We start from the raw sequence: 14,293 nt of genomic DNA on the forward strand, positions 1-14,293 counted from the left end.
TCTGGGCAACTGGTTTATTTCTGTGTAGGCAAAAGACAATGAAAACTCAGGCATGTTCACTTACAGATTTTAAGGCTTTCATGCAGGCTATTCCAGTGTATCCAAGGCACTTTCACGCAGAAATTTATTGTGGAGGTGGTACTGCTAAAGCATGCACTATTTTTTTATGACATTCACATAACGGTCTCAAAATGCATCATCCCCCCCCCCCAATTTAATCTGTTTGGAGGGAAAGGATTACTTAACAGACTTTCCATAGAAACATTAATTTTGGATTAAGTTGGAAGATAATGTAGGGCAGCATTTTGATGAGGGTGAAGTCACGCGGATACTGCGCAAAACTTGCACGCATGCTTCCACAACAAGCTGCCATGTAGAAGGACTCCCTCCTCCATTGACAGGAGCTCCGTGGCAAGTATAGAGAACCCACAGCGGCGAATCCCATTCCTCACTAGGCAGACACATTTGCAAAGGCACTAAAATGAGAGTGCAACATATTTTCTGAGGGATAGACATCTCCCTGGTCCCTCCCCATCCTTGACATTTTAACCACATTTTGCCTTCTTGCTGTCCGGCTAAAGGTACTTCGAGACAGAGACTTCCCTGCAAACAGGTCACTGGCAACAGGTGAGAGGGGGAGAGAGAGAAAGAGAGAATATTTTGCACAGAAACAGAATAACCCGATGCACTGAACTGGCTTTGGGATGCTGGCAACTTTCGGAACACGACAAAATGTGTATGCACCTCACCCACAAAAAGCACCCACATGGAAACACCCTCACATGAACCTACGCCTAGTATTTTGTTGAGCTAGGAGCATCCCACAGACTTCACATTGTGATATGTGGGAGGGAATGTGCCCTTGTATGTTCTGTGTTCTGCTCCCCACCCAACCCACCAAAATCTCAAGACATTTCAAAATGTTAAAAGTGTTCACTGCATTTAGGACTGTGTCCAGTGTTCCCTGTCTGCTAACTCAAGTGGGTGGGTGAGTTTTAATGTTTATTTACTTAGTTATGTCATAAAATTTATATACCTCTTGGTTGTAAATAATAATAAATAATAATAATAATAATAATAATAATAATAATAATTCCTTGAAGTGGTTTATGTTGCACTAGTGAGGAACCCAACCCAAAGGTTGTGCTAGTGGAACCTCATTGTGCAATCTGTTGTGCGACAAATTAACTAAGAGCCTCTCTTCTGCAGCCATGGCGCACGGATGCAAAACATTTCACCTGTGGAACAAGTACCACTAGGTGACTTTAACTTAGTCCTACATTGGATACAACCCAAAGGAGTTTCTCATGTGGAATTTTCACACCTCCAGCGAGGTACTCCCAATGTGGAGCCAGTCTGGCACCTTGTTTATGGAGATGAATGTGAAAAATGTCACTTTGGACTTCAGTGTGGCGCACATGTCAAACAAAGGGATGGAGGAGAAATTTGGTTCAGTTCACATTTAAAGGCAAACCTACCTAATTCTCACTTTCTCAAACAATGCACAAACCAGAATACATTCATCCTTTAAAATCCACACTAAAAAGCCACATATACTAGGGTAAAGTGTGCATATAAATGCATATATTATTGAAAATAGCATGCAAAAATGTATTATGTTAGGGGAAATTGCTTTGCAAAAAAAATGTGTATCTGAGACAAAATTGCATACAAAATGTGTATATGCAGATAAAATTGCACTAAAAGGCTAATGAATTTTCATGAGGTTGGTGGGGTATAAATATTATTATTATTATTATTAATATTATTATCACAAACGGAGGTGGAATGTGAAGAACTGAGCGTAGAACTGGAAAAATTAGAAGCTGACATTGACAGATTCTGCCATCCCTATTCGTAAGCCGTTTGGTCTGCTACCCCATCCCATTTCATAGCATTGAAAGTCACTCTCGGTGAAGCTACATAAGAACTGGAAATCCTTTCTTTCTCTTGAAGCAAGACTTTTGTATAACGGCTTACTGCACCATAAAGCTTTCTGTTCAAGCTAAGCAGCTTCCCATGAGGGGTCAGTGTACTGGGAGGAGTCGGCCACAGGATATGTTAAAGCTATGCAGGTTTGACTGAAGGGCCTATGTAACAGGAGAAGTCTGGCAAAAGATGTGTTTTTCTCCATGTTTCCATTAACTTGTTCATGTTTATACACTGAATATGCTCGACTAGCTATGAAAAAGGACACGGCTTGATTCACGTGGGCTGGGGTGGGGATGTTCCCTTCATTGCAAGGTTACCCTTGGCTTCTTTCCCTGGGAACTATTTTGGAACAGCGGCAGTGCCAAAGGTGGCTCTGAAGGAGTAAGAATTAGCACACATAGCAGCTATTAAAGACAGCCCACCAAACAGACGCAGAAGCGACAATGCACTCTCCACAAAACATTTCCTTTATATAAACACATCTCTTTCCTTCTGGACATTTCCTGTCTCAGCAACAAAATGGCAGCTTAAGGAGGCTGTCCTGCCTCAAGGTATCAGGAAAGAAGTGACCATAATCAAAAGCACAGAAGACTTGGCAAAAGTGTTGTCACTCATGGAAGACGTGGCACTGTTGTGATGGCTTCCGGTGGCTCCTGCGCCAGGGGCGATGTTAGCTGCTTCTGGAACATGCTTCAGCCAGAGTTTGGTTGGCATCGGCACTTCTGGCTTCTGATCATATTTGCTTCTTTCCATTTGACGGATGAAATCACTGTACAGCTCCCTGCACATCTCCCGCGCCACTTGCGTCACCACCCTGGCTTCCACCTCATCTGCCGTTTGGTTCCCGGTGGGCTTTATGTAATAGTTTGTGGTGGCATTCTCACAATCACTCGCAAAGACATCCTTCGTAACAGGGTGGCTGTAGTTTGGGTAGAAAACGGGACTGGTAAAACGATTGCGGTTTTCGTTCCACCACTGCTCCTCATCGCTGTCATTGAAATGCAGGTGCATGTTAGACATGGAGCTGCCCAATCGGTCTTTCGCCACAGCGCCTGTTATTGCTTCTTCCGCCACAGGCTTCACTTCCGGCTTGGCCGGCACAGGCCCCTCTGGCCTACTCCCAGGACGTCTGAAGTCGCCTCCTGCATGGCTAGAGTAGGTACGATACTGCTCTATGCACATTTCGCGCACCACATGCGTCACAACCCTGGTTTCCATCTCATCTGCCGTTTGGTTTCCGCTGGGCTCCGTATACTCGCTCACCGTGATATTTGTGCAATCTCTCACAAAGATATCCTGCGGAACAGGCTGGTTGTACTGTGGGTAGTAAACCTGGTCGGAGTAACGGTTGCGGTTTTCATACCACCACCGCTCGTCATCACGGTTGTTAAAGTGAAAATTGACATTGGACATGGCGCGGCCTAAGAGGTAGCCACCCACGGCTCCTGCTGCAGCTCCCGCCAGAGCCGATCCTGCCATATGTTTCATATTGGGCTTGGGTGGCTTAGGTTTCCATGGCTTACTGTCATATTTCCCCCAGCTGCCACCTTCTCCATACCTCGGGTAACCAGGGTTTTGTGGAAAGCCAGGATTTTGTTGGGGATAGCCAGGGTTGTGTGGGTTACCAGGATTGTTTGGAGGGTATCCAGGGTTTTGTGGCGGATAACCAGGATTGTGTGGGTTGCCAGGATTGTGGTGAGGGTAACCTGGGTTTTGTGGAGGATAACCAGGGTTGTGTGGGTTGCCAGGATTGTGGGGAGGGTAACCTGGGTTTTGTGGTGGATAGACAGGGTTGCCAGGGTTTTGTGGTGGATAGGCAGGGTTTTGTGGAGGAGGGTTGCCAGGATTGTGTGGGGGGTAAGCAGGGTTTTGTGGTGGATAGACAGGGTTGCCAGGGTTTTGTGGTGGATAGGCAGGGTTTTGTGGAGGAGGGTTGCCAGGATTGTGGGGGGGGTAAGCAGGGTTACCAGGGTTTTGTGGTGGATAGGCAGGGTTTTGTGGAGGAGGGTTGCCAGGATTGCTTGGGGGCTTAGCAGGGTTTTGTGGTGGGTAAGCCGGGTTATATGGAGGAGGGTTGCCAGGATTGCTTGGGGGCTTACCAGGGTTTTGTGGTGGGTAAGCAGGGTTATATGGAGGAGGGTTGCCAGGATTGCTTGGGGGCTTACCAGGGTTTTGTGGTGGGTAAGCAGGGTTATATGGAGGAGGGTTGCCAGGATTGCTTGGGGGCTTACCAGGGTTTACTGGGGGATAAACAGGGTTGTGTTGTGGGGGAGCAGGATTGTGTACAGGTTGGTTGTGTACAGGTTTGACAGGTCGCTGTACAGGTTTGACAGGTCGCTGTACAGGTTTGCTAGGTCGCTGGTGTTCCACAGGTTTGCTAGGTCGATGATGTTCCACAGGCTTGCTAGGTCGATGATGTGAAGGCTTGCTAGGCTTTCTACTACTTCTACTGGATGAGCTTTTTCCCGAAACCGAGACAATGACATCCGTCTGCAGAAGAATAAAGAGAATTGCTATCGCGCAGGTCAGCAAGTACTTCCCCATAATGGCTATTCTGTAAAACAAAGTAAAGGAATCAAGTTTTTTTTAAGGAAAAAAAAAGAGACAGGGAGGATATAACACAAAATGCAGAATATATAATTGCAGGTAGATGGTGTGGTATTTCCAAAATGATTCTCTCTCACATTATATGTTGAGCAGGCTTTGGATGTGCCAATAATGTGAATCTGACAAGTGTCCAACAAGAGGAGAGACTGTAACCCTATGGAAGATCACACGCTTTGTATGTAGAAGGACCATGGGTCAAACCCTGGCATCTCCAGGTAGGACTGGAAAGGACCCTGTTTGAGTGCAGACAATCCTGAGCTTGAGGTACCAATACTCTGATGGGGTATTAGGCAACTTTCTGTGTTCCTAAGTTGATGCCTGCACCAGCTGACAAAAGTCTATACAACTTGCAAGGCAAGTTTTTTTGGGGGGACAGGGAATATAAAACAGCCCAGATGTTTAAGTACTTGACTTACAGGACACAATTACATCAGGCAGAAGTCAAAAGGTAGCTCCACTTCAGCTATATATAAGCAGCAAACTTCTCACTTTCATGCCAGTTAGGAGCTCTTTAAAATTGTGCCACTTTCTTTGATGAATAATTCTGAGTCACTTGAAAACTTGACCATTCCAGCATCAATAGCCCAGTGAAAACCACCGACTTGCCAATCTGGTGTTTTCCAACACTACTGCATATACCAAAATAGTAAATCCTCTCCCCAAAGTCCTCCAGCTCAATCTATCTCCCAGTTATATAAATTCCTGTTGAAGCTGCAGCAGAATTTTATTTTAGAAAAACACCACATTATAACTGTGGTAGTCAGTACATAGATCCCAAAGTTTCGCAAAATTTGAGTGCATACTCATATGAACCACTATGGATTATAGTGCAAATGATTAAGTGTGTTGGCAAAAAGGCAGCTCTGGCGATCAAATGGATCAAGTATCTCAAACTCACTACCCTCTATCTCTCATTGTTAGAAGCACGCTGTGAAACGAGGTCCTTTTACAGAATTGCAAATGCATCCACAGACAGGGCAACCAAAATATAATTTAAAAAAGCCAACGTTGAACCCATTGGAAAATTAAGGCTTGGTAAATAAAGTATAACAGAGATACCTTAAGCACGTGCAAAGTGCATTTCCCTTACCCCTGAGCAATCACAATATGCCCACCCATATTTGTATTGGAAAGACGCGTGCTCGCCTTAGAAATTAAGCACTGGAGAATCCTCTCAAGGGAAAAAAATACAGTTCCAGATTCAGAAAGACCAAAGCCCCCTGCTTTGAGGCAGTGTGTTTTAGCGTACAAACAAAGCTCCATTCCTCTTCTCCTTCCAACCTTTTAAATTGTTCCAAAGGCTTTGGGGCCAGTGCCAAAGAGCTGCTGCAGTTTGGCCTTTCCCACAGATTCACCATAATCAGCTTACACTTTTCCGGCATGCAAAGTGGGATTTTCCAAGTCCTAGCACGCTTTACAGAGAACTCACACCACCTCACCTCACCAAGCCTAGGGGAAAAGTGCTGTTGCAATCAGGCCCTGCTGTGGGCTTGCCATGGGCATCGGGCCCCTGTGTGGACAGGATGCTGGGCTGCAGGTGCCTTTGGTCTGATCCTGCAGCCACGCTCTTCTGATTTTCTCAACTGCAACTTGCAATGAGATGCATGCAATCACTGTTGGCCACAGCAGGTTCACAGCTTTGCTTCACATCTACAGTGGTACCTTGGTTCTCAAACGTCTTGGTAGAGAGGCAGTGTGGTTAAGAGCAGTAGACTCGTAATTTGGGGAACCGGGTTTGTGTCTCTGCTCCTCCACATGCAGCTGCTGGGTGACCTTGGGCTCAGTGGCGTAGTGTGGGGGGTGCAGGGGGGGCTGGCCGCACAGGGCGCAACATCTGGGGGGGGCGCACTCGCAGCTCTCTGCCCCTACTAAAATCCACAGGTTAGGGGACGCAAGTTACTTGCCTTGCCGCGGGTGCTGACAACCCACGCTACGCCACTGCTTGGGCTAGTCACACTTCTCTGAAGTCTCTCAGCCCCACTCTCCTCACAGAATGTTTGTTGTGGGGGAGGAAGGGAAAGGAGAATGTTAGCCGCTTTGAGACTCCTTCGGGTAGTGATAAAGCGGGATATAAAATCCAAACTCTTCTTCTTCTTCTATTCAAACAACTTGGAACCCGAATATTGCAAACCTGGAAGTGTTCCGGTTTGCGAATTTTTTTCGGAAGCCGAACATGCTCCATTTTGAGTGTTACGCTTCCAATTTGAGTGCTACACTTCCGTTTTGAGTGTTACACTGAGGTCTGTCTGTTTTTGCTATTTAGTTTGCATTTTTGTGGCTGGCTTTTTGTTTGTTTTTGGGACTGTGTGGAACCCAATTCAGCTACTGACTGACTGACTGACTGATTGATTGATTGATTGATTGACTGCTGTACATTGTTCATTGCTTTCATTTTATGGATCAAGGGTCTTGTTAAACAGTAAAATTCATATTAAATTGCTGTTTTAGGGGTTGTTTTTAAAAGTCTAGAACGGATTAATCCATTTTGCATTACTTTCTATGGGAAAGCACACCTTGGTTTTGGAACGCTTTGGTTTTGGAACAGACTTCCGGAATAGATTAAGTTTGAGAACCAAGGTACCACTGCATTATCATTTAGCATGATTTGGAGGAATCCTTTATTGCTGTGTTCAGAGCCCACAAGCTGATTCAGAATCAGCACATTTCCCAGGGGCCTGTATCCCCTGGAAGTTCTGTCTCCATTGAAGGCATTGGTCCAAAGAAAAAGCCTAGCATATCAGCTTGAATTTCCATGCGGTTGAGTTGGAAGCCAATTCAACTCAACAGCCTCCCATTAGACCTTTCCACACACTTTGTCTTGGGTTTGACGAGCTCAGGCTAGTTAGAAGGCTGGAGGCGACTTGCAGTTCCTTGGAATCATCCTTGCAATTCCTTGGAATCAATTCCATGGAATCATCCACAGCCCGTTTCTGATTTGGAGCGTAATTTATGTTCTGGGTTAATCATCGCTTGCCATATTGAGCCATAACAGGAATGTCAAGGGCAAAGTAGAAGACAAAGTGGCCCTCCTTCTATGGGCAAGGAAGATAAGACAGTGCTGTGGGGTTTTATTCTAGACAGCAGGGCGTTCCTGTATCACCTTGGTATTCCAAATTCCACTCATAGTAGCTGTCAGAAAGAGCTTGTTTTGATTGCATAATGTTCCCTCCTTTCTATGCACTGTTGCTCTCAATCCGCTGTTTATCCCGCTCCCTCACCCCCCTTTCTTTTCACTTGCACCCTCCTAACAATGGGGACACTGTATTCCACTAAAAGGTCCTCCAGGATTGCCAGCAGGGCAGATATTCTGTTTTCTGGTCATGCCTCTGCTTGTTGAAGAGAGTCATCCATTCTTGGTAAACACGTGCTGGGCCTGGATGGGGTGGAAGGGAGGGCCTTTGGCACTAAAGAAGTGTCTAAACTGGAGCAGAGGCAAACAAGTTTACCTTCCCGTGGGCTGTGGATTGTTCCAAGGAATTGCAAGTCGCCTCCAGCGTTCTAACTAGCCTGAGCTAGTCAAACCCAAGGTCTAATGGGAGGTTGTTGAGTTGAATTGGCTTCCAACTCACCTGCATAGAAATTCAAGCTGATATGCTAGGCTTTTTGTTAGGACCTTGATTGAGTTCTGGGATTTAGAATTGACCAGGGCTGTTGATACAATTTCTCCTAACTGCTCTCTCCCACCGTCCTTCATTTTCTAGGGAAGATGACAGAGATGGGCCTATTGGGACATTGGTTGGCAGAAGCACTGGGTTGCCACCAAGATGGGGTGGGGCTGACACTCATTGCACACGTGTGACATCACACATGGCGTGCATTGCACCCATATGATGGCGCATGCATGATACAAGGAGCTGAGCACTTGGGAGAAGCTGGCCACTGGACCTGTGGTGCATGCCAGATGGGTGCAATATGTGTAACACCAATTGAAGATGGAGAGGGCCAAGGTGTTTTTGGCCTCATAGAGTTGGCATGCCTGGTGGTTAGAGTGCAAGTGATCAAAAACTTGGTCTGAATCTGACTGGCTATGACTCATAACTCATCTGAGATTCTATTCTTTGATGATACCAGTGGCAAATAAATCTTATTTATTCACCAGCATGGTGCCTGCAGAGAGTGTTGACCAGTAGAAAAGCATTTTACTGGAAAGCATGGAGGGAACAGTTTACAAAAAAAAACCCAAAATGTGAATTAATATGCCTCTTTTTTTAGAGATGGGGAAACTCGCCATTCCCCAGCAAGATTAGGGCATTGATTGTGAACAACAGCCACAACCTAATGCTCGACTCCAGCCACCCTCACATGTCCTACTTTTACCCCTCAGCCACACAACTGACCACAAATCCACAGAATCCCATTGAGTGGACACGCCTTTCCAACAAACAACCAGCTCATAACCATCCCAACCATCTGTGCAAGCCAAACTTGTTTAAAGTACTCAAAACATGCAAAAGAAGAACCTGCGACAGGAGTTTCTAGACCAGCTGCAAGATGCATACTCAGCCCTGCCCACACTCTGTAGAAACCTGACTCTTGTTTACTCTTCTGAGGTTTTGGAGGAACCATAGAATAAACCTGCAAGAAGCACCTCCGAGCTGAGCTTAGCAGCAAGATCCATGAGGTCTGCTTCTCACTGGAATATAAACATGAACACTAATAGCTGATACGTACAATACAGATATGCCAGAAGTCTGGCTTTTGTTCAAATAACTCAATTGCTTTTTAGCCAAGGAGAAGAAACTCCACCCAGCTCTCCAGATGAAAACCGTAGATTTGATCGCTCACAATCAGAGAGCAGGTTTTTCCAAGTGGCAAGTATGGCTTGCAAGGTTACATATGGCCTTCGTTACATATATTTAAGCACCAGGCAAAAAACATTCATCTTCTCCCAAGCCTTTGGCAAATTAAACAATCTATGGCCTTTTAAACTGGGGGGTGTTGATTTTCTTTGTTACTATGTGATGTATTTTTGCGTTTTTATATTGTGAACCACCCCTGGATCCTTGGATAAAGGGCAGCATCAAAATTTAATAAATAATACTAAAATAAAAATTTAGGCTTGCACAGGTGAAGTGGATGGAAGTGCCCTGTTGCCCTTGTGCGATGAACCAGCTTTTTGCAATTATGTAAGTTACAGGGGAATGCAAGAAAAATGGGTGGATGAACTAAGGCTTAATGTGAAGACATGTGAATCCCCTGCAGGCAAATCAGGCCAAATTCTTATCCTGTGCTATAACCACCATGTAAAACAAACCAGAATGAATGTTCATTAAGGACTGGACATAATCTAACCATCACGTAGGTTTTGTGCAAGCAAATCAAGATGAATGTTGTGTATAAACAAGTCATTTATTGTGATGTGTGGGGATTTTAATTTTATTTTTTAAGTTAAACTTGATACCTAAAAGGGTAAACGAAACCCTAGATTTACGGATTGCCAACCTTCTTGAGTCCATGAGCAAAGCACGACCTGCGTGCAGCAGCGCCCTATCCACTTGTGATTCCTAGCATACTGCCTCTGACTGTGGAGGGACAACATATAGCCATGAGGGATAGTAGCCACTAACAACCTGATACTCCATGAATTTGTCAGATCCTATTTGAAAGCGTGGCACTGTGGGTTAAACCACAGAGCCTAGGACTTGCCGATCAGAAGGTTGGCGGTTCGAATCCCTGTGATGGGGTGAGCTCCTGTTGCTTGGTCCCTGCTCCTGCCAACCTAGCAGTTCGAAAGCATGTCAAAGTGCAAGTAGATAAATAGGTACCACTCCGGCGGGAAGGTAAACGGCATTTCCGTGTGCTGCTCTGGTTCGCCAGATGTGGCTTAGTCATGCTGGCCACATGACCTGTACGCCGGCTCCCTCGGCCAATAAAGCGAGATGAGTGCCGCAACCCCAGAGTCGGCCACAACTGGACCTAATGGTCAGGGGTCCCTTTACATTTACCTATTTGAAAGCTATCAAAGGAGGTGACCATCACTGCCTCTGTGGGAGCAAATCCCATAGTTTAGCTATACGTATGGCATGCTAGGGGCAGATGGCTCTGTTAATTTTAGTTCTCTCCGTTTCTCATTTGTCTTTTGTCTGTTCTGGATTTTCCAAAATTCAGCTGCGTTGAATGTCCACAAATCCTAGTGGCGTGAGATAGGGAGAAAAACATTTATCTGTTCCCTTTCTCCGCTCCTTATGCCATTTTATGCACCTCTGTCATGAGGAGAGAGGTGATGAGGGAGAAAGCCAAGCAAAAGGGGACTGCAGCAGATCAGCTCCCCAGACAGCCACACCATAAAATATTATCTAATCGGTTTAGCCTCCCAGTTCCCCGAAATCATGTTGTCTCCTCCACTCTCTAAAATTAGATTGGAGGCACCTCAGGGTTCGTTTTGAGTTTGTTTGTTGCTTATGTTGCTCTGGAAATTGCACCAGTAGAGCTAGATTAATAATAGCATTTCCATCTAATTCTGCACTTAGGTTTGGAAGCAAAATGGAGCCACCAAAAAAAAGTAAAAATAAAGTGCTTCTATAGAGAATAGATCTTCCCAGGTATCCACAAGTATATTAGTTTGTAAAAATCAAAGAAGAAGAGATTTTAGGCAAAACACAGACACCACAACAGCCTGACAAGGACCTTCCAGGACCTACTGAATGTTGACAGCAGTAGAGGCACAGCCTGTTGAGGATGGCAGATGAAAATGAAAATAGGGACTGGTTATCAGTTTTCCTTAACAACGTACAGTGAGTGTTCAGGTGGTAGAAATTTGCAGAGGTTCCCTACCTTTTGGAAAGCCAAGAAACTGTCATAAAACCAAAAAATACCAGTTTCACAGAAGAAAAATGTGATGCTCAGAACTCTTCCTCCAAAGCAGGGGTAGGCAACCTAAGGCCCGGAGGCTGGATGTGGCCCAATCGCGGACGTTCCGGGAATCAGCGTGTTTTTACATGAGTAGAGTGTGTGCTTTTATTTAAAATGCATCTCTGGGTTATTTGTGGGGCATAGGAATTCATTCATTTCCCCCCCAAAAATATAGTCCGGCCCCACACAAGGTCTGAGGGACGGTGGACTGGCCCACGGCTGAAAAAGTTTGCTGACCCCGGCTCTAAAGCAAGCAGAACACCTACGCACCCCACCCCACAAGAAAGCAGGGAGGCAGGCAGCACACAAACCACCAAGAACATCCCCTCCCCCAAAAAACTGATTTAAAGGGAGGGGCAGAGGGCACTGGTGATAACTGTGCGTGCCATGGTGACCACCAGTGCCATACTAGGGGGGAGGCATAATTAAAGGGTTGCCCACCAGGAAATTAAACACTCCCACCACCCTTCTGCATAATCTGGTGAGTCTTTGAAACTTTCCTCAAAAACCTCCCATGTGTCACTTGCACCCAATAAAGCAGTAAGTTTCAGGGCTGGTAATCGACTCCAAAACTGATCCCATTAACACTTCATAGCAAGGGAAGGTTTCATGAGGATGGTAGAGGAAAAAAGGGCGTCTATTTCTCCTCTTGGAACTCTTCCCACCATCAGCAGCAACACCAACCCAAATGGTCCCTTCTGTCTGAGGCTGGCTGGAGATCTTCCAGGAACACTCCTCTTAGGAGCTGGCAATGCACTGCACCATTTTGTTGCAGCCAGCCACACTTGTTATTGTATCAATAACTCCACAGGCAGAGAAGAAATGCATTGAGACAGAAACCAGGAGAGCAAGCGTAGTGGCGGAGCTTCATGCTCTGGTACCAGGGGCTGAGAGCAAGTGGGGGCGTGGCTGGCGCATGTCCCAGCAGCGTGGCATGCTGCCCACAGGGGCAGGGTGCCCAGTGTGGGGGGGCAGCCACGATGGCACTGTATTGATCCATAGATAACCTGTAGATCCCAAGAGTCTGCACACGGCCTTCTTTCTTCCTACCCATTGGCTAATGTTCTGGCCAGTTAATGCTTTGTAGCTGTGGCTACTGGCTGAACCCTTAGATTAAGATATATACAGTGGTACTTTTGGATATGCGGCAGCTAGACTGGTGACTGGGAGCGGCTGCCGAAACCACATAACACCGGTCTTGAAAGTCCTACATTGGCTCCCAGTACGTTTCTGAGCACAATTCAAAGTGTTGGTGCTGACCTTTAAAGCCCTAATCGGCCTCGGTCCAGTATACCTGAAGGAGCGTCTCCACCCCCATCGTTCTGCCTAGACACTGAGGTCCAGCACCGAGGGCCTTCTGGTGGTTCCCTTGCTGCCAGAAGCCAAATTACAGGGAACCCGGCAGAGGGCCTTCTCGGCAGTGGCACCCGCCCTGTGGAACGGCCTCCCACCAGATGTCAAAGAGAAAAATAACTACCAGACTTTTAGAATACATCAGAAGGCAGCCCTGTTTAGGGAAGCTTTTAATGTTTAATAGACTATTGTATTTTAATATTTTGCTGGAAGCTGTCCAGAGTGGCTGGGGAAACCCAGCTAGATGGGTGGGGTAGAAATAATAAATTATTATTGTTGTTGTTGTTGTTGTTGTTGTTGTTGTTGTTGTTGTTGTTGTTATACAAACTCTTCTGGTTCCGGATGCGAACTTTGCCCCAAGATGTGAGTGGAAATCGTGTGCCAGAGGTGGCACCTCATGTTAAGAACAGTTTCAGGATAAGAATGGACCTCCTGAACAAATTAAGTTCATAACCAGAGGTACCACTGTAGTTCCTAAGAGCTAAGATGACAATCAAGCAGGGAATTATAGAAGCTCATTTTGCATAATCTGGAGACAGATTGTTGGGCGGTGGGGATGGTGAAGGTATGGTGAATATATTGTAAGGTAAATGCATCAAATATAAACTGTGTCTAGAAGCAATACAAGCATGCCATTGAATACAACCCCACCCTGGTGCCCTAACTGAGTAGCACACAATTGGTGGGAAAGCAGTAAGATTTGGTGTGTAATAACAGTGCAGAGGGGTGGGGTCAATTTCCTCCCATTTTTACATAACCAGGATTAATCTAATCAAATTTTCCTGAAACTATTTGGAATGTGTGTGCATGCAGGCGTGTATTGTATATCTCAAAATGGTGGGAAAATAAAATGTGTAGAATTCTGCTCTTTCCCCTGAGTTTAGAAGCAGCTACAAAGGCAGGTTGGTTATTAAAAAAACAAACTGAAGGAACCTTGTGGTCATGTTTATATGTCATGCTCTATCTTATCTTCCATTTTTTCCTTGATATAAAAGGAGAGCCTCTTTGCTGAGAAGTCTCTACAATCCGACATTGTTTCAGAAATTTCTTGCACCCCATATATGCTATCATTTTGGGATATGTTTATAACGGCTGGTGACGACAACAAGGATTTAAACATCCTGTCAACAGCTGCCTTAAAAGCTTTGTAAATGCAGAGCACTCAAAGAATAAACCCCCACACGGTTTATCTGTTGCGTTATGCAATGAAATACGACCGCCTCAAACTGCAAACCAAGGGAAATCCTTTTGCCTCCATTGCTCATTTAGATGCTGTGAGATCATTAGGCAACCCGGCACTCTGATCCTAACATGAACAGACACCCTTGCAAATAATGTCTCCATTCAGAGCAGCTTAAAAATAAAAGGAAATTGGCAGACATGTCTACGATTTATGCAACACAGCAGCTGCAAGGAGTCAATTTAATTTAATGAAGCAGATTTAATAAATGTGAACATTCAGGACCTATAGAATGACAGCAGAATGTTGAAGAAAACCACAGCGTCTAGAATATTGACCTCTTACGCTGCTGACAACTGAACTGTAAGT

At 45.4% G+C, this 14,293-nt stretch overlaps 2 protein-coding genes and 1 long non-coding RNA gene across 6 annotated transcripts in view; 1 reads left to right on the forward strand and 2 right to left on the reverse strand.

Moving 5' to 3' along the window:
- Positions 1 to 14,293, reverse strand: part of LOC309358270 — a 44,587-nt gene that overhangs the window by 2,359 nt on the left and 27,935 nt on the right. The window lies entirely within an intron of this gene.
- Positions 1 to 14,293, reverse strand: part of LOC309358123 (uncharacterized protein) — a 14,519-nt gene continuing 226 nt past the window's right edge. The window contains exons 2-3 of one of the 3 annotated variants that reach the window (XM_081890955.1): positions 3,890 to 4,486; positions 1 to 3,844 (exon numbers count right to left, since the gene is read on the reverse strand). In XM_081890955.1, the coding sequence (XP_081747081.1) occupies positions 2,479 to 3,844; positions 3,890 to 4,476 (1,953 nt within the window). In that variant the 5' untranslated portion in view covers positions 4,477 to 4,486 and the 3' untranslated portion in view covers positions 1 to 2,478. Of the gene's footprint in view, positions 4,487 to 11,146; positions 11,167 to 14,293 lie in introns of those variants that run through there. The other 2 variants (XM_081890954.1, XM_081890953.1) reach the window with 2 other exon arrangements.
- The window catches only part of PRND (prion like protein doppel), a 15,796-nt gene continuing 14,588 nt past the window's right edge, over positions 13,086 to 14,293 (forward strand). For both annotated transcript variants that reach the window (XM_081891217.1, XM_081891218.1), the window contains exon 1: positions 13,086 to 14,287. The gene's annotated coding sequence lies outside the window, so the exon portion shown is untranslated. The remainder of the gene's footprint in view (positions 14,288 to 14,293) is intronic.

The sequence above is a fragment of the Podarcis melisellensis genome (genome assembly GCF_964234715.1).
Source record: "Podarcis melisellensis genome assembly, chromosome: 15".
NCBI classification, from domain to species: domain Eukaryota; kingdom Metazoa; phylum Chordata; class Lepidosauria; order Squamata; family Lacertidae; genus Podarcis; species Podarcis melisellensis.